Source organism: Dromaius novaehollandiae, chromosome 6 (genome assembly GCF_036370855.1).
Source record: "Dromaius novaehollandiae isolate bDroNov1 chromosome 6, bDroNov1.hap1, whole genome shotgun sequence".
Classification (NCBI taxonomy): domain Eukaryota; kingdom Metazoa; phylum Chordata; class Aves; order Casuariiformes; family Dromaiidae; genus Dromaius; species Dromaius novaehollandiae.
The window spans coordinates 7,086,568-7,105,620 of NC_088103.1; the positions used below are offsets into that span (position 1 = coordinate 7,086,568).

Consider the following 19,053-nt stretch of genomic DNA (forward strand, 5'->3'; position numbering starts at 1 on the left):
ATTTTTACACTGGACTTCAGCGCTAGTTCTCCACTCGAGAGAAGAAAATATAAGAATAGTTGATACAGAGCTGTCAGCTCTTGCAGAGTGGCATTAATTTCTGTATTGCTTTTGTGGGCTGGAGCACCTTCTGTGTCTTTAGAAGTATACTTGAAAACCTACAGGACCCCTAGGTTTCAGTGAAATATATTTATGATGTTAAATTAGCGTTCATCACTGAACCTTTGTATTGCCTCTGAAATAAAAGTGTTCTTGATACAGCTCTTATCTCAGTCCATTTAATCTTGTAAATGCAAGTGCAGAAGAAGTGGTGGGGTCAGCCTCAGGCTAGTAAAGACACAAGTACCTCTTAAACCTGCTTGCTTTATTGCCTCTCTCTTTTGCAATTTTAATTCAAATATTATTGCTTCTGCATGTGGCTTGCAGCATTGTTGTATCCTCGCGTTGGTCCTGGACTGGTCTTCTGTAAGTGAAATGCAGTTTGTGGTGCTAAAATAGCATATGTGAATCAGCTATACCATGAATATATTTGACATATTTGCCTAAAGGCTTGCTCCAGATGATGTTGTGCAATGCCACCATATGTACCCGAGAACAGTTTGTTACCTTTAACTTGTCTGGATGGAAATAAGAGGCATCGTAGCTGTTTTTATTTGCATGTGTCGTAAGGGAGCTTGGCACTCTACATGCTGTACAGAGTGCTTTCGGTCTAAACGGACAGAAATAATTCTGTTAGACGGGCGAAGCACACAGATGAGTTGGTTTGGTTTGTGTTAGGGAAGGAAGACTGAAGATGAAGCGCGAGCGTGTTGTTAGGGAATGGGAAAAGACGAGTTGAATCAAGCAAAAAGAATTGTGGTGAGGTGAGATGGAATTAACAGTGAAAGAAATGGGCAAAAAATAAGGAAAAAGGAAGACGTGGACCAAAGGAAGGGCATGGGGAGATGCCGAAGAGGAGGTCAAATGCACAAATGGGAATGGAAGGAAGGACTTTAAGGATATGATGTGAGTGTTGGGAGAAGGAGATGACTGAGCGCAGTATTTTGAATGAGAGTCCAGAAAAAAATGATGCAGTAGTCAAGGGATGCTAAAGTAAGGGAGAACCAAGGCTCAAGATTTGTTCCCCTCCCATATACTGATTTTATGGGAGCCTAGATGGGAAGACTGATTGACAGGAATCAGATAAGGCAGTAAAATTATGAATCTCACTGTTAAGTGGTTGATGTAGCCGTAATTGGTGACTAAGAGGGGAGGAATAGGGGTGTGTGGTTAGAGGATTATCGGCAGAGAGAAGCATCGCAACGAATAAGAACCATTAGATTATCTGTTGCAGTTTGTTTGCACACCCTGAGCTCCCAAAACGTCCCCTGAGTGCTGCCTGGCTGAAAATATTTTCTTGAGTTAGTTGAAGAGCTCTTAGAAAATCACCTTTCGATCAAAGCGGTTAGCGGTTCTGATTGCCTGGTCCAACCAAGAGCGACTACCTGCTGAGAAAGATCACACCTACACTGAGGTTCTTGCTTTGTTTTGTCTAAGGATCAATTTAGTAAGGAACATGTGCACTGGATATAGGTTACCAGTAGTAAAGTTGGAAACTTTTTTGACCAGTATTTTCAATCATTAGTGAGAGTTATGGATTTTTGGGTGCCTGCTAGATGGCACTTGAAAGGACCCGATCCCAACACCTTATAAAATCAATCCCTCTCAAGAAGTCTCAACGTGGATGTTCAAAAATGTGCATCCTCGCACTCTGCCACCCAGAGCATCCCGTGTAAGAGCTAGAACTGTAAGGATGTGTCCACACAGGTCAGTGCTCATCTCCAGGCTTTTGGTCCTGGACTATTTAGGAAAAATACCACGGTAATTAGATGCATTGGAGCCCAGTAGGAGTTGGGGCTACTCAGAAGTTGGTCTTCCAGATTCAGCTTCTCTGGTCCCTTTTCTAAGATTGACATGATATTCGGTATTTGTTATTTTGACAGAGGACTTTTTTTTCTTCCAGTCATTAATCTTTTGAAGGATCCGAAGAATATTATTTACTAGTGTTCTCTTTTGACATTCTGAGTTTGTTTTTTGAGAATTTTTGGTAGTGTACAAACATCCACAGACCAAGTGTGTGTGTGTGTGTGTGTATATATATATATAAATAGATATATAAAATAACCTACTAAATTTCACATTACAGTTCACTTTGATATATTTTCTTTTTGTATGACATTTATTTTACATTAATATCACCCAAGTCCAGTGCTCCCAAAGCCAAGAGTAGGGTTTTTTTCAGATACATTAGATATTTTACACAAACCTTTACGGATTTATTATCCTGTTGGAGTCTGTAATCAGTCTTCAAGTGGCACCAAAAAGATTGAGTGTAAAAGGAAAAAAAAATACAGCTCAATAAAATGTCCTTGGGGACAGAAAGAAAAAAAATCTAAAGCTTAGCCAAATTCTAGGATTCTGATCAATTCCTCCTCCTTAGCTCCAGATCTGTCCTCACTGTTGTTTATACATACTTGGGGATTAAAAGAGCTTTCTGGGGCTTTGTGCTTATTGTGGCTTCAAAAAACACGCGGGCCAGAACCTCATTCATTTTGCCAGGGGAAATTTTAGGTAGGAAGCTCTTCAAGCAGAGCACGCTTGAAGAAAATGCCGTTCTTCTGCGGACTGAGTATGAATGTGGAATTTTTATTTAGAACATATTGGGTTTTATTTCGTTGGTGGTGTATACATAGGTTTGATTTTGGTGGTGTAATACAAGGGATGGAGCTAGCCTGTTATGATGCATACTTTGATAAGATACAACAGAAATTTAGCAATGAATATTCCAGAAAATAAGACAAAAAGGCAGACTAATACTTAAGCTACCTTGATAACAGGAAAAAGAGTGAAAATAATCTGCATTCGAATGCTGGAAAACAGAGCATATACCAAAACAATGAAAAAAAACCACTGAAAAGAGCTATTTTTACAATAGATTTATTATTGTAATTTCAGTTCATGTACTGTATTCTCTGCTGAAAATTCCTGTGTCTGGTTTACTTAGTATAAATGGATTTAGGTTGTGAGGACAATTCATCTGGGCAAAAGCTGGCACTGGCGAACTAACAAGAAAAATGGGCAAGCTGGAAAGGGATTCTTTTTAATTATTATATTCCTTGACACAGGGCAATTTCTAAATCGTTACCAACATCACACTTGGAGGAAATTCATTCAGGGTTATGTTTCTGGAAGCGTTATCTTGCAAAACTGCCAAGCTATAAGCTGAAGAGCAACCTCTGATTCTGCTTGTTCTTGTTAATTTTATTTATTTATTTATTTATCTATCTATTTATTTTTCAGACGCACTATGAAAGCGGAGAGTACATTATAAGACAAGGTGCTCGAGGGGACACTTTCTTCATAATCAGCAAAGGGAAGGTGAGTTGATACCCCCTTTAAGGAAAATTCAATGATGATGATGGTGTGCTCTTGAAATTTGGTGCCAGCCAGTACTTTCTTGCCCCCCAACCCACAGTGTTGCAACACTTGACATTTAATTAAAACTTCTTGCTGCTCTATCAGTAGAATAATGGCTTGAAGGGGGAAAAAAAAGTTAAATCTCACACTGTTTTACACGTGCTCACATTGCATGCTTTGGGGGTTGGTGACCATCATGAAGCCTCTTGGTGAATGACCAAAAAGCTCCGTGCTTTCTCCCTGAATAATCGAAATGGTGTGGATATTCCTGTCTTCATTCCCTGAGAGAGGGGCCACCTTATCGCCAAGTGCTTTGCCTACCTAGTTTCTAAGCCTAGACCCAAAAAGGACAGCCAAAATGCCTGCTCGCCAAGTCCATGGGTACCTTCCTATCTCTTCCAGGCCAGAACAACTCTACTCAGCCCAGGGTGACAGCAGACTCCCTTGGTAGCATGGGGAAAGTCTCTTGGCTTCATTCTTTTACTCAGAATTAAATAATAGGAACACAGAGAAGTCTAAGCTTTCTCTTTGGGGAGGAAAAAAAAAAGGTCTAAGTTTCTGTTCCACTGCTCACAGGGAAAAAACACTTTTTGACCACTTTTTTTAACCTCTTTTCCCATCAAATCCTGATGGGATTTTGTAGATCTTCCGTTTGAAATTCGTTTTTAGCTAATGCTATTACGCTTGACAAATATTTGGCTCCCTTCCACATAGCGGGATGCGGGTGTTCAAGGGAATACACAGTGATTTCCCCCTACGGATGAGATGTGATACATAAAAAGTAAACACAAAGGGATAAATATGCTTGAAAGCAAGCCAACGCCAGCCTCCTGATTCATAGATCTGACATTTGCACCAAGTCACATATTAGTGTAGGCCTTGTGTAATTAAAGATAACAAAAAGCTCCTGGCATTCGTCGAGGAAGAGTGTGGGTGTTGCGTACCCGTTCCCAACCTGGGGACTGCACATATGGTGGATTGTTTCCCAAGGCTGTTGCCAGCCATCAGGTACTAAAACTAGCTTTTTGCCTTCATCTGCCACTCTCTGGCTCTGAAAGCAAGTCTTCATCAGGAGAAAAAGAGTGGTGTTTTTCAGGTAAATCAGATAATCATGGACAGGTTTCTGAAATGAATATAATTACGGACTGTGCCGGTATTATTAGCACTGAAGGAGGTCCTAAGCATGATCCTTCTCTTTCGTTTTCTGCTCTTCACTGTTAAGTTTGATGGCATTGTCTCACGCTCTTTCAGTTCCCTCTACTCAGAAGTAGTATTTTCTGTTCTCCCAGAGTAAGGACAAGCACGACCCACGCTTCCAAATCCTTTCCAGGGCAGACCATTTTTAAGGTGGTAGTCCATCCTCTGTGCTTAAGAGGATGTCTGTAATCCCCGATTTCCAGCTTTACCAATCACTGAGCAAGCAGAGTGATCACCTGAGTTAGGAAGTTGTCATCAGTGCACTCCAGAAGCCTCCTAGACTACTTGTGCCCCACTGCCTTGTCCCTCCAGCAGATATCGAGGTGGTTCAAGTCCCCCTTGAGGACCAGGGCCAACAAACATGAGGCTTCTTCCAGTTGTCTGATGAAGGTCTCATTTACTATTTCTTCCTGAGCAGGTGGCCTGTAGTAGACATCCACCACAACATCACCTACATTGATCTACCCTCTAATCCTCATCCATCTGCTCTTAGCTGGCTCCTCGTCCATCCCTAGGCAGCGCCCCTATGCATTCCCACTGATCTTTTGCGTAAAGGACAAGCCTCATCCTTGCCATCCCACCATGTCTCTGAGATCCCAGTGAGATCATAGCCTTGTACCTGCACTCAGACCTCTAATTCCTCCTGGTTGTTCACCATCCTGTGTGTTTAAGCATACAGGCACTTCAGAGGGACACCTAGCACACTGACTTCCCATAAAAAGGGTAAAAACTTCCTCCATAAGCCTGTTCTGTAGGCACTTCCTATTTGTGTGCATACGCTTGAGGTGGGCCCACTTCAGCCCTGTTTTGTTTATTAGGAGGTCTCTCTTATCCATATCACGCTGCACCCTTTGCTTGCCAACCCAGTCCACGACTTCCTCACTTGGTTGTGGGTCATCATCTCCCACCCCATCCTTGCCGGTTTAAAGTGCTCCTCACCAAACTGGCAGTCGCTTGGCAAAGATGCTTTTGACCCACTTGGTCAGGTGGATCCCATCTCTTCCTAGAATTCCCCCATCCTCAAAGAGGTTGTAAAAGCCAAATCCCTGTTGTCAACAGCTACTGCGCAACCTCTTGTTGACACACATGATCCATCCAGTCCTCCTCAAGCCCTTCCCCCTCACTGGCAGGATGGAGAAGAAAACCATCTGGGCCCCCATGCCCTTGACCATGGCTCCAGAGCCCTGTAGTTGTGCTTGATATGCTCCAGGTCATCCCTAGCCACATCGTTGTTGCCCACGTGTTCACTTTGACAGATCCCTTCACTACTTTATCTTCTTGTGGCAGCTGATGGCCAAAGGAAGTAGTTAAAATAAAACTATACATACAGGCTTATTGAGAAGTTCCCAGACCCTCAGCTAAATCCTTGTGACCAGCCAGAAATCTAAGTTGAATTCTGCATAAGCTTCTCTTGCAACCTTACTGATTTGCAAGAGGTATCAGTGAATGGTAAAGGATGGAAGGAACGGGAGACTACTTAATTTAATGTGTGTATTGAGCCGCATGAGCTACACGGTGTATATAAGAACAACTCCGTGATAAGGGTACAGCACAAGCCAGGAGGAATAGAGCCCTAGCACTGAGACATTGAATAAATGAATCCGTGCATGCTGTCTGGGCTTTCCGAAGCAGGGTCACATAATGTGCCGTGCTAACACCTGACCCCGGCAGCTTAATAAGCCGGAAAATTTTCTGGCTCTGGCTCATGTATCTGGGACCTCACGTGTCCCTTCTGCATTCAGCAGCTTCATGTGAGTATTATCACAGTGAAAGCTGCTTTTGAAGGCTCCCTCCTGCCTTTTATGTCAGAGCTGCTCTAGTGACAATACTTGAATCAAGTGAACAGAGATGATTTTCAAACTTCCTAGCTCATCGCTTCTCTCAGAAATGCTTAGAACAGCTTTTTTCCCATTTTTCTTTCAGCCCCTGCGCGCTTCATGGGTATTTCATGTAGCAGCACAGCCAGTTTAAGCTTTTCCCCTCTGTCTTCTCCAACTCCAGCCACAGCACTTGATCGCACTCCTGTGCTCATTTGGTTGTCTGGGGGCATGTGACTACGAATTTAACACATGCAGGTTCACTTTGCTGTCTCTGCCTGTGGTCAGCAAAAACAGCTACTCTTGCAAAATTGGAAAGGTGTGTGCAAGAGCAGGAGCTGTCTGAGGCGGTTTTGACACTGAAAAAAATTGCTTGGGGAATCTGGCCTTACAATTCTCTTCTCTTTATCACAGTCTAATTCCTCAAGTCCCAGTGAATAGAAATCAAAGTTTGTTCAAAACAACCTGTGTACAGAAATCCGTTGAATAAAACATTGGATGAAAACACTTTGATCCCCTCTAGTTGCTAAATGCTGCTGCTCTGAGCCTGTTCAGGATCTCGTCTTTACAGAGAGATTATGTATCACGCTGTGTCGTTGTATACCATTTTCCCTTCAAGAGCAATGGTTTGTCACCAATTTAATATGAGATCGTGCAGGTGCTTCGTTGGTGCCATGGCTATTAAAGTATGTCATCGCTTTGAACCACGTAGAAATTACACTCCCGTAATCCCTCGGCATTTGTTTTTTAGGATCAGCAGAGGTCGTAGAGAAAGAGCTAAAAAATGTATTAAGTTTTCCTTTGTTTGTCCAAGGATTTTTTTTTTTCCCCTCTCAGCTACAAATCTTCCTGGCTCATCTGTTACGCTTTCCCTACCTTCGTCTGATCTTTGATGAGTCACTGCAGATGTTAAATGTAGTATATTGTAGACTGAGTGCTCATTAATGACTCAAACCCACTGTTTTTGCCATCCGTGAAGGAGAGTGGAGAAGGTGCAGGGTGCAATTGTAAATTTAATGGTAAAATTAAACTGGAATGTCTCTAAATCGGAAATAAAGTGTCTAATGCCCCTGATTTGGGCTTTTCAAATTTGCATATGGACAATCTCTGATTAAAGCAAGCGAACAGCCTGAAATGGAAATGGAGTTGAGAGATTGCTCCTTGTACATGGAGATACCTCCAGAGGGTCGCTCACCCCACTTTAGCTTTGGATGACTCACCTTTGGACATGCCCATCCAGCTCCACTGACTGTAGAGGGAGCCTGGACAACTGGATTTATAGGTGACTAATGTTAGGGGAGATGATACCCACCATGCACTGATGGCAGGGGGCTGTATTTCAGCTGCCTTCTTGTACTGCAGGACATACGAGTTGCCTCTAGGAAAGAGTTAGCCGAAAAGGAAGAAACACGTCCAATATGAGGGCCATGGGGTCAACAACACTCATCATTCCTGGAGACTTTTGAATCCTTAGTAACCACTGGAGCATGTCATGCCATGTCTCAGCAACCATCCCCATCGGGGGCTTTGTCACTACGTGGCTGCTAGGACTCGCATCCTATACTGGTTCTGGACAGACCACCAAAGGCAGTCTGGAGCCGCTTACTAAGATAATGCAAAGTAGTGGGGTCCTCAGAAGATCAAGTACTATTTTTCTTCTGAAATGTAAAGTAAAATGTCATTTTCCTTTAAACATTCATGTAAATACTTGATTTTTGCTCCAGCTATCATTATCTTTTCACTGAATTCAGGAGAGGAACCACTAAAAAAGAGAGATTCTTCATCCTGTAATGTTCCAAACAGTTTCATTTCAATTATGTATGAATGTAGACTTTTTTCTATCCCTTAAGTGAACTTAACAACACAAGAAATCATGTGCAACTAAGCTAACAGAAGCCTTTGCCATGTGTCTGTCTTCTACACATAAAATATTTGGAATCTATTTCTGCCGTTGACTCCATATGGGCAATGACTGTGCTTGTGCAGCCAGCTCCATGTTTAGAGCTTAAAACGTTCAGAAAATACGAGTATAGCACTTTTGCAAGAGTAGTATGTATCTGAGTGGAAAATAATTATTCATTTTCTTGAATGGCTTGAGACCGGCTTATGGAGAATCAGTAACTGGCTGCCGATGCTGAAGGGAGAGCGCAGGCCAGGAGAATTACGTGGCTGCCGGGCAGGAACACAGACCAGCGCGTTTTCTGGGAGATCTAGGAGATGACTAATCCCTCTCTGAACAAGCAGATGTTATTAATTAATTAAAAGTTTTTAAAATGCTGGGGGGTTTTGGCTTTTCAACAGGTGAACGTTACTCGTGAAGACTCCCCCAGTGAAGATCCAGTCTTTCTCCGCACTTTAGGGAAAGGAGATTGGTTTGGAGAAAAAGCCCTTCAAGGGTAAGTGCGCCTTATGATGTAGCTCTTCTGCTGAGATATTTTTGCAAGGAGTTGTTCTGCCGTCCTCAGGGGGCCCGTGCAGTCTGGAAATAGGTTAGAGTTGCATTGCAAGCGGTTTTACCAGCTGTGTTTTGTGCATTGTCACTTCGTGCTGCGTGTTGCAATGAGATTGGGCCTTAACGGGGAAATAAGATTTGGTTTGCAATTGCATGGCCAAATATAGATCCCCCCAGCCTGTTTGTAGACATAATAAAATAGCTTATCTTTGCGCTACCTTCCCTGACCATGCATTTGAAGATCTGAAACATTTGACGTTTTTCAACCTAAATCTGTTTGACATGCAGGGTGAGGACATAATCATGGTCTTCTAGGTGAGGTAGACAGGCAGACAGCTGAAGGCAGGCTGGTGGTGGTGGGTCTTTGTTTTTTGGTTTTTGTTTAAATTGTGGTATTGTATCGGTACGGGTTTGAGAGAGGGGGTAATTAAAAGTGAGCGACCCATTTTTTTACAACCACTTTGCTTAGGAGATGACTTTGCTGAACAAAAAGAATAGAAACTGTAGATCCATATTAATCAGATGATTATTATAAAAGCGTGCTTTATTTCCATAGGGAGGATTAAGAATAGGAATAGTACAACATGTGCTTTAGGACATGCTCTAGGAATTTGGGGCACCCATTAATCTTGAAGGACAACCACTTGGTCCCATTCTGGGGACTTCTCTCTGCATCCGACCCATGGGGCATCTCCTTGGTGCTGTGATAATGTGTTCAGGAACTCATAAATCAGTCTTCTTCCAGAAAGAAGACACCAAAACGTTTAGAGCCCAAATTCTGTGCTACTTCTGGCAGCCAGGGAGCCCAGCACAATTACTCAAGCGCACAAAACTCTTGAGCCTCACCTCTGAAAATCCAATACTATGGTTATTAAAATAAGTATCCTTGTTTTGGTTTCTTTTTTGATATTAAGGGAGAGGTGAGTTACACTTTTCATTTTTTTTTCCACAAACATATAAACTAGAAGCACTTGGTTTTTTGTCAAGAACAGAGATTCTCACAGAAACTTAACCCTGAGAGCTGGTATGTTAAGAGAAGCACCAAATATTTTGAGACAGCCAATCTGATGCTGAGAGCAGGCAGCAGCGTGCCAAACAAATCGTCTTTTGAAGAAGATCAGATATGGGAAAATAAAGGAATTTCATACCTTACATCCCTAAAGAGTTCTAGCAATGCACAATGCCCCAGTGAGCAGAATTTCTCAGCATTTCAAATACAGTTCTTCTGGCTCAGATTGAAATTACTTAATTTACAATAAGTACTTCATCTGCATATATTTAAATATGCCGCACAGAATAGCTTTGCTCTTCTGAAACTGAACTGAAACGTAGCAATAATTGGTAGTGTATTTCCGATTTACAGGGAAAGCCTGGTATTTTTTGATTTAAAGACAGCATATCTGAAATACTATACATCCAGTTTCTAATAAGTTCAGTTATTCTGCAGCTAGATTTTAATTTAGGAGTGTGAAAATGTGCTACTGTAAAGCATTTAGCAACTCGATGAATTACTAACACGTGAGGATCTTCTAGGACATCACTGCTTGGCACTCACGGTAAACCTTCAGGATGTTTCTACTATATGTGTAAAATACACTTATGACTGACAGTTTAAGAGAAGGAAATTTTTAATCTATTTTCTTGGATAATTTTTCAAAACTTTCCTGGGATTTGTTTAGCCATAGCTTCGTTAAATGCTGTTAAAACATACTCGGTAGCACGTGTGTTAAAATACAAAAAAACCCTGAATATAATTTTGTAATTTCTTATGTGTAGGAGGCAGTAACTACTCTAAAGCGTTTTTTCTGACAAGATAAAGTAATAGTTGCAGTTTTCATTCTGCATCTTGCTGCACAGCGGGAGTGCAGATCCCAAGTATCTTGTATGCTCTCATGGAAATACTTAAACTGACATGGAAATACAGTGATGATATACATTATTCTGTTTTTCTCGCTTGCGCCAGATGGCACTCATTATTTCTCAGTATCCCATTCCACACTGACAGGAACAAAACAAGTCATGAAATTATCAGGCGCGTTATCTTACAGGAATACTTAAGGCTCCCAAGGATTACGTGGTTCTCTTACCTTCCTGCCTAATTGAATCAGAGAGAGCAGATGTATAATTTACAGTATAACAATATATAATTTAGAATGTATTCACAATCAGTTATTTTGCTGTGATCTTTTTTAATTGAAAAAAAAATTATAAAACCGTTTGCGGCAATTATTTCTAGCAATAGGGAAGGGACAGATTTCATTTAAATAGGCAAAGGGAAGCCAGGGCAATAACTCGATGCAACTTTGTGGCTAATGTGCATTTTTATAAAAGCAGCTTATAATTATGCATTCTGTTGTGCTCCGGAGTGTTTTTAATGCAGTTACCACCAGAGGTAGCTAGTTCAATGTGACCAAGACGTATATTGGTGAGGTTACAAAAAAGGTTTCCTAAAAGAAAGTTTTGTTTCTAAAGCACCATAGTTTGCTCATTTGTCTGTGTAATCTATCTTTGAAAATAATGAAATGGCTTGTTTTTTCTTCCCGCTCCCACGCTTTAGAATTGATCTTCTTCCGTTGGGTTGATTTATAAATCCACGCGGATGTTTGCTTTGCTGGCGATAGGTTTTCGTGATTTCGCTGAGCCAAAGAGAAACGTGCTTTCACTTGACGGCAAGCGATAACGGAGCACCATGACAGCCAGTTTGAGGAGACGATTTCTTGGCAACAGGTTTTAATTATTTTAAGGCACGCATATTGAAAAAGCCTGGGAAGCCTTCCTGCCTCCTTGTCTGCATGCGCTGAGGGTTGGCTCTCAGATGAGACCCACTGGTTGCTGCCTCCATGGGCAGCTCTCAGTTGGAGGAGATAGCCCTGTTAAAAGGGCATCCTCAGTTGTTCTTTCTCGTTGGTAAAGAGTAAAATGTGGTTTTTTAGACGTGTCAACAGAGTGAGGAAGAAAGGCGGGTCTTTGGGTCATGCATTGGGTAGAAACCCAGATCTTGGGGTTCCTGGGTCAGCTTCTGAGAGCACCATCCTGCTAATGCGTAGGGCCTCGGTGTCCACGGGCTTGGGTATCCACACCATGCTATGAATGCTACACATCCGTACCATGTAGCAGTTTTCTTGGCCTGTTTCCTTGTCCTTCTCCGTCTTGAAAAAGAGACTGCAGACTCTTCGAGGATGCACTTGTCTCCTGCTAAATGGGAGCGCAGTGGGACTCTTGGCTGGTCTCTAGAGAAAGAATATCACAAAAGAAAAAATAATGATTGAGATCCGATCTTCATGCATTGGTCAAACTGGGTTTGATTTTGCTTTTCGGTTTTTAGGGAGAATGCTGGGTTGAGAAACTGGTGATGATTGCACTTTGAGCTTCTTTTCCTACTCTAGCAGATGAATTTGTTTTGTTGCCCTCAAGATCATTTGAAAATGAGTACTGTAGCGCTAGTCTCTCACAGGACCCACCAGCACCTCCTCCGTTCAAGGGAACTTGTGCTATTTCCCATTTGTATCTCCACCTCCAGAGGCTCCTGCTCCGTTATATTCCCAGCATATCAGAAGCCGTCTGTCCTCCAGCTCTCCAAAGTCTCTTTGCTATGTTTCGCTTATGTTAGGACCCCAAAATCTTTGGTACGTTTTGCGCACTGGTGATTTGCAGGAATGATAAAGCGATATATATCTGTATATGTAGTAGTGCCAAAAGAAAATTTATTTTCCGACCAGCCAAAAAATTTATATCGTCTTTCTGCCCTCATGTGAACGGGTGCAAACTGCCGTGATGAATTTTGTCTTCAGACTTTTTATCTGTGGAGGCAACTGTCTGTAGAAAGGAGAGATGGGATAAGGAAAAAGTGGCTTTGAAAGTAAGGAGTAATGCATGTGGAAATGTGTTTCTTTAAATCAGAAATGCAGTTGACAATGTCATGGCTTTATTTTTTCCTAAATTAATGTAGGAACGGAATAGAATCATTAAAAAAATTTAAAAGGTCTAGTAGCTGATGGTTATGAGAAGAATGAGACATCAGTAGGACATTAGAGTATTGGCAGTGCTATTGATTTGCTTATTTTTTAAAAAATGTTGTTTTTTTCTTGCTGTGGCCAGGGTTATGAATCCACTTCCAGCAAAAATCATTTTTGTTAAATGGGTATAAATACGATAGGAGGTGCTGAGGTCCCAAGAATATATTCCTGATCTTAGTCTTGCTGTAGTGCCAATGTCATTTCTGTGTAATTGCGATGTTGGTACTTCTAAACTGACCTTTACGCTCCCTCCTTTCCCAGATAAGATCCTAGGAATTTTTGTTTTCTTCAAAAACTTAAATGTCAAAACCTGGAAACTTGTTTAAGTGACACACACACACACACCTTTTTGCCCTGGCATCTTATTTCTTGCCCTTCCTATCTTTCTTTTTTCTTACCTGCTGCTTTTCCGTTTTTCCAGAAATTCTTTCCCCTGAGTTCCCGGGTTCCTGAACTACGTGCCTTCTTGCCAGCCTTCCCTAACAACTTTTGAAGGGCTGCAGGGATTTATTTAGTCTGCTTACATAACAGTGTGGTGGGAGAATGAGGCTGGTTCTTAATGTTTGGAAAATAGCTGATTTGGATAGTGAAACTGCTTTGCATGCTGCCTTATTCAAATACCCTTTTCTTTCTCCTCTTTTCTCCCCTCCTCCTTTTTCTCCCCTCCTCCTTTTTCTCCCCTCCCTTTTTTTCTCCCCTCCTTTTTTCTCCCCTCCTTTTTTCTCCCCTCCTTTTTTCTCCCCTCCTTTTTTCTCCCCTCCTTTTTTCTCCCCTCCTTTTTTCTCCCCTCCTTTTTTCTCCCCTCCTTTTTTCTCCCCTCCTTTTTTTCTCCCCTTCTTTTTTTCTCCCCTCCTTTTTTTCTCCCCTCCTTTTTTCTCCCCTCCTTTTTTCTCCCCTCCTTTTTTCTCCCCTCCTTTTTTCTCCCCTCCTTTTTTCTCCCCTCCTTTTTTCTCCCCTCCTTTTTTTCTCCCCTTCTTTTTTTCTCCCCTCCTTTTTTCTCCCCTCCTTTTTTCTCCCCTCCTTTTTTTCTCCCCTCCTTTTTTTCTCCCCTCCTTTTTTCTCCCCTCCCTTTTTTCCTCCCCTCCCTTTTTTCCTCCCCTCCTTTTTTTCTCCCCTCCTTTTTTTCTCCCCTCCTTTTTTCTCCCCTCCTTTTTTTCTCCCCTCCTTTTTTTCTCCCCTTCTTTTTTTCTCCCCTCCTTTTTTCTCCCCTCCTTTTTTCTCCCCTCCTTTTTTTCTCCCCTCCTTTTTTCTCCCCTCCTTTTTTCTCCCCTCCTTTTTTTCTCCCCTTCTTTTTTTCTCCCCTCCTTTTTTCTCCCCTCCTTTTTTCTCCCCTCCTTTTTTTCTCCCCTCCTTTTTTTCTCCCCTCCTTTTTTCTCCCCTCCCTTTTTTCCTCCCCTCCCTTTTTTCCTCCCCTCCTTTTTTTCCCCCCTCCTTTTTTTCCCCCCTCCTTTTTTTCTCCCCTCCTTTTTTTCCCCTCCTTTTTTTCCCCTCCTTTTTTTTCCCCTCCTTTTTTTCCCCTCCTTTTTTTTCCCCTCCTTTTTTTTCCCCTCCTTTTTTTCCCCTCCTTTTTTTCCCCTCCTTTTTTTCCCCTCCTTTTTTTCCCCTCCTTTTTTTCCCCTCCTTTTTTTCCCCTCCTTTTTTTCCCCTCCTTTTTTCCCCTCCTTTTTTCCCCTCCTTTTTTTCCCCTCCTTTTTTTCCCTCCTTTTTTTCCCTCCTTTTTTTCCCTCCTTTTTTTCTCCCTCCTTTTTTTCTCCCTCCTTTTTTTCTCCCTCCTTTTTTTCTCCCTCCTTTTTTTCTCCCTCCTTTTTTCTCCCTCCTTTTTTCTCCCTCCTTTTTTTCCCCTCCTTTTTTTTTCTCCCCTCCTTTTTTTTCTCCCCTCCTTTTTTTTTCTCCCCTCCTTTTTTTTCTCCCCTCCTTTTTTTCTCCCCTCCTTTTTTTCTCCCCTCCTTTTTTCTCCCCTCCTTTTTTTCTCCCTCCTTTTTTTCTCCCTCCTTTTTTTCTCCCCTCCTTTTTTTTCCCTCCTTTTTTTCCCTCCTTTTTTCCCTCCTTTTTTTCCCCTCCTTTTTTTCCCCTCCTTTTTTTCCCTCCTTTTTTTCCCTCCTTTTTTTTCCCTCCTTTTTTTCCCTCCTTTTTTTTCCCTCCTTTTTTTCCCTCCTTTTCTTTTCCTCCCTTTTTTCTTCCCTCCTTTTTCTCTCCCCTCCCTTTTTTCTCCCCTCCCTTTTTTCTCCCCTCCCTTTTTTCTCCCCTCCCTTTTTTCTCCCCTCCCTTTTTTCTCCCCTCCTTTTTTTCTCCCCTCCTTTTTTTCTCCCCACTGTGAGTGTCCTTGGCCATCCTGGAAAGGAAAAGTGCAGGAGGCTGGAGTGGCTCTTTTACCACTTTATTCCTTTTTTGGTGGTGGTGGTGGTGAAATGGAGGCTCCCGCTGGGACTGATCTTCCCTCTCCCGGCAAAGCGGGGTGTTTCTCACTCTTCCCCGCTGTCAGACGCTTCCTCTTTTCCCCTCCGTTTGACACGGGCGCGTTTCTGCTGCTTACGAGTCACCTGCTGGGACGTACGTAATGAGTTTTAATTCACTACATGCGCTGTCGTTTCTCGCAGCCCTCGCCGTGCCAGAGCCGCTGCGTGCAGCAGAGCCGCTGGAGTGTCCTTGGCTGAACCGATCGTTGAATAGAAGTGCAATGGTTCATCTTAGTCGGGCAGCTTGCTCGCGATCCTGTGCCTCCCACTAAAACGTTAGCATCTGCCGACCCGTTAACCCGACTGCCCTGCGTTTTCTCCGCAAGGGAAAAAGGGACGGAGGCTTGGAAATGTTTTTTGCCCCGGGGAATTTCCTGGCGGCAAGAGCGAGGCGGTGGCATGAGCAAACACGAGCCTCATCTCAGACGGTGCTGTTTGACGGTATGGCTTGGTTTCTAGTTCGCCCAGAGAAAGTATTAATATTTCTGGGCTTTCCTGGGGCGCGTGCTGAGCTACGCACGGATTGCCTGCGCTGATCTGCACCGCCCTGCTGCCCGAGTCCTGGCTTTGGAGTGTTTACAGCTAAAACAGTTTCCCTCACTAAATTATGGATTTGAGCTACTGGAGCTCGGCTGCCTGCATAAAAGGCATCTGTGTGTTTTAGTCGCAGCAGAACGTGCGAATGACCTGTCATCTCCTGGGGATATCCGCTGGTGAAACATAAATATTACAAGGAGAAACTGTGATTCTGGCTCCTGAACAGAGCAGTCCCTCTGAAGTCCCTCTGCTTTGTTCATGCTGTCTACCAGAAACGGTCTTAAGGCGATATCCACAGGTTTTTGGGAGCCTTCCTTGTCAAAACCAGGCTCCACTGGTTCCCTGTGGTTCTCCAAGGGGCTCGGAAGGACCTGGCTGCTTGCATGGTACCCGCTCTTCTTCTTCCCAGCTAACTGGTGTTGAAGGGCAGCCCCAGCTACGAATCCATCCATCGTTCATGGTGGGATTTTCCCTTGGGAGCAATCAGCGCATTTGTGAAACAGCTGCCAAGCCCCTGAGTGACTGCATGGGTCTGGGAAAACGGCAAAATTATGATGTTAAAAAAAGTCCTGGGGATCGGCGATTGCAAAGGGAAAGCATCTCGCTAGAGTTGGTGCTGTGAAGAGATTCAAAATTCCCATTCATTTCTCAATTCCCAAGACATTTAGGGTACAGGATCAGCCATAGGGCACAGGATCTGCTCAGGAAAAAGTAGTTTTCCAGCCAGGAGCCCTCTTGAAATGAAGTTCCTCCCCTGTGCTCAGCATTGCTTGGAGAGAAGAAAAATAAGGTCTCGTCCCCAGCATCTTAGAAGAAGAGCGGTGCTTTGCATGATGATGCACAAGTGAATGAAATTAAAGATAAGAGGATTTTTGCTTTGTGTAATGTTGGGAAGCAGCCTTTATCCCCCTGTTACTGACTAAGGGCACTGTCTTAATTTACAGTTTTACTACCTAGTGGCTTTGCAGCCCTTCTTACCTTCAGCACCTGCAGCGTAGCGCGAATGACTCCCAGATTGCCTGTGTCTGGCGTACGAGCTCTAGAGACCGGCAGGAAGTTATTTGGTCCATTGTGTCAGCTTTTTTCCATTTATTACAAATTAGGCAGTCTTCAGACCTATTTCAGCCATTACGGCCTTATTTCCTGCTTTAGTCCTCTGCTGGTTAGGTAGATAAGTGCACGTATCATATCAGGAGAGGCATGGAAGATGAGACTGGGGAATGCCGGCTGATGGTATTTGATAATGTAGGAAATTGGGGGTGTCAAGACGCTCAGATAACAGCTGCAAAACTATCAGAGAAGTACCGTTTCGTGCCGGACAGCGTGCAACTGCTTAACCCAAGACGCAGGGAACGTCGTAAGCTTGCAAAGGGTTTCGAAAAGCCCTTGGCAAACTCAGGAAACAAAAACCCCTCGAAGGCTTTGGACTACATGAGCTCTAAACCACAGAGAGCCGGAAGCAAGGAGGTGATGTGTCACCTAGAAAGTGTCACCATATGCTTCCCCGTGGTGTAGCCTTTCTTCCTCCAGGCATATGGCTGCGATTAGCATCAGGAGAATTGGCTACGGGGGGACCTTTGGTCTGGTTGATCTCAGAAGCGCGCGCCACGCCGTTAATTAAATATAAATGAGCAGCTATTTCCACTGTGAGTGGAGACAGGCCTGTCCAGACTGGCTCCTGGGGTTGGCGTGCCCCGGTCTCAAAGTCCTCAGATAGTGAAATGCCCTTGCATAGATATTTCATATATTGATATCCGAGATGATACTCCTGTTGCAAAGGGAATGCCGAAACCTTCATGGCCTTTGCAATTTGTGTTGTTTTGTTATCGCAGATAAATAATGGTTGCTGAGGTAGTTGCCCCACTTCTGCAAATAGAAATCCTTGCTATTTGTATTCTTCATAAAATATGACCCTGGATTACGTCGGCTCGTGCAGGAGTTTGCTCTGAGCATCTTCTGTTTGTTGCCCAAAGCTCTTTAATGCTCTGGGAAGCTCTCTGGCAGGTGAGAGGCTCTCAGTTAAGGGACTCGTCCAAAGCCTTTTAAAATGAACTGGAAGGTTCACAGTGGTTTTTGTTAGGCAGTTACAAAAATGTAGATCCACATTTGTTACCTGGAAAAAATTAAGTTTGTTCCTTTTAAATCTGTCTTGACTTTAGCAAACATTATACATAGAAATGAGGGGAGAAAAAGGAGACAGAGGGACAGAGCAAGACATATTGCTTTTAAAAGCATCCTTCCATCCATCTAGCCCAGTGTCCTCTCTTTTGACACCAGCTGATGAGAATTACCTAAGTAAGAGAGGGAGCAGGAGTAAGACTGGGAATATTCTCCCAGCGCTTAGTGGTCTGGGACTAAAGAACATCCTGAACCAGAGCTGTATGTTTTATCACCCTTGATGGTTTTTTGGTTCACTTTTCAAGTTCGTGCAAACATTTTTATCATCCACAGCCTTCTGTGACAATTAGTTCCACAGTTTAACTGCGCAGGATGTGGAGAAATGCCTTTTGTTGGCTTTGGCCGAGCCATCTGCTCCTTTCCCGAGATGCCTCCTCGTTCTCGAATGTGCAATTGGTTGGTTGATTTGCAGATAGCTCAAGAGTCTGTTGTCTGGGGCTACAGATGTGGCAACAAGCTAACTCGTGTGCAGTTTGTACAAGCTAAATAATGATTTTTTTTTTCTTTATGATGTTTATGGTTTGTGGTATCCTAAGCAATTTAGTGAGAGCTCTTCAACTTGGCCTCACTTTTTCTTTTACCCGACATAGTCCTTTTAGATAAAAATATTCTGGAGCTAGAGATGATGGACGGCAGCATCATTCTGCGTTGTTGACAAGCAGCTATTCATACACTGGTGATGGAGGAAGCTGATATCATGGTCGAACCCCATCACTTAATTTCCCTAATGCCATCTGAAAGCCGGGAAGGCTTTCCAGATTTGGACCACCTAGCAAGGTATAGGAGATGTGCTCCTTCAGGCCTGCATATACTAAGGGCTTCTTCAGGGCACAAATGACACAGCAAGCAGAGCAGTTGCAAAATAATCTGATCTGGGTGAATTAGGAGAACGGGAGTAATGCATCAGATTTTTGGTCCCCTGTTCTGGCTTTTGGTTTTGAGGC

The 19,053-nt window shown here is 43.1% G+C and overlaps 1 protein-coding gene across 4 annotated transcripts in view; it reads left to right on the top strand.

Moving 5' to 3' along the window:
* The window catches only part of PRKG1 (protein kinase cGMP-dependent 1), a 496,774-nt gene that overhangs the window by 353,931 nt on the left and 123,790 nt on the right, over positions 1 to 19,053 (top strand). For all 4 annotated transcript variants that reach the window (XM_064513567.1, XM_026097420.2, XM_026097419.2 and 1 more), the window contains exons 6-7: positions 3,340 to 3,417; positions 8,772 to 8,866. In XM_064513567.1, the coding sequence (XP_064369637.1) occupies positions 3,340 to 3,417; positions 8,772 to 8,866 (173 nt within the window). The remainder of the gene's footprint in view (positions 1 to 3,339; positions 3,418 to 8,771; positions 8,867 to 19,053) is intronic.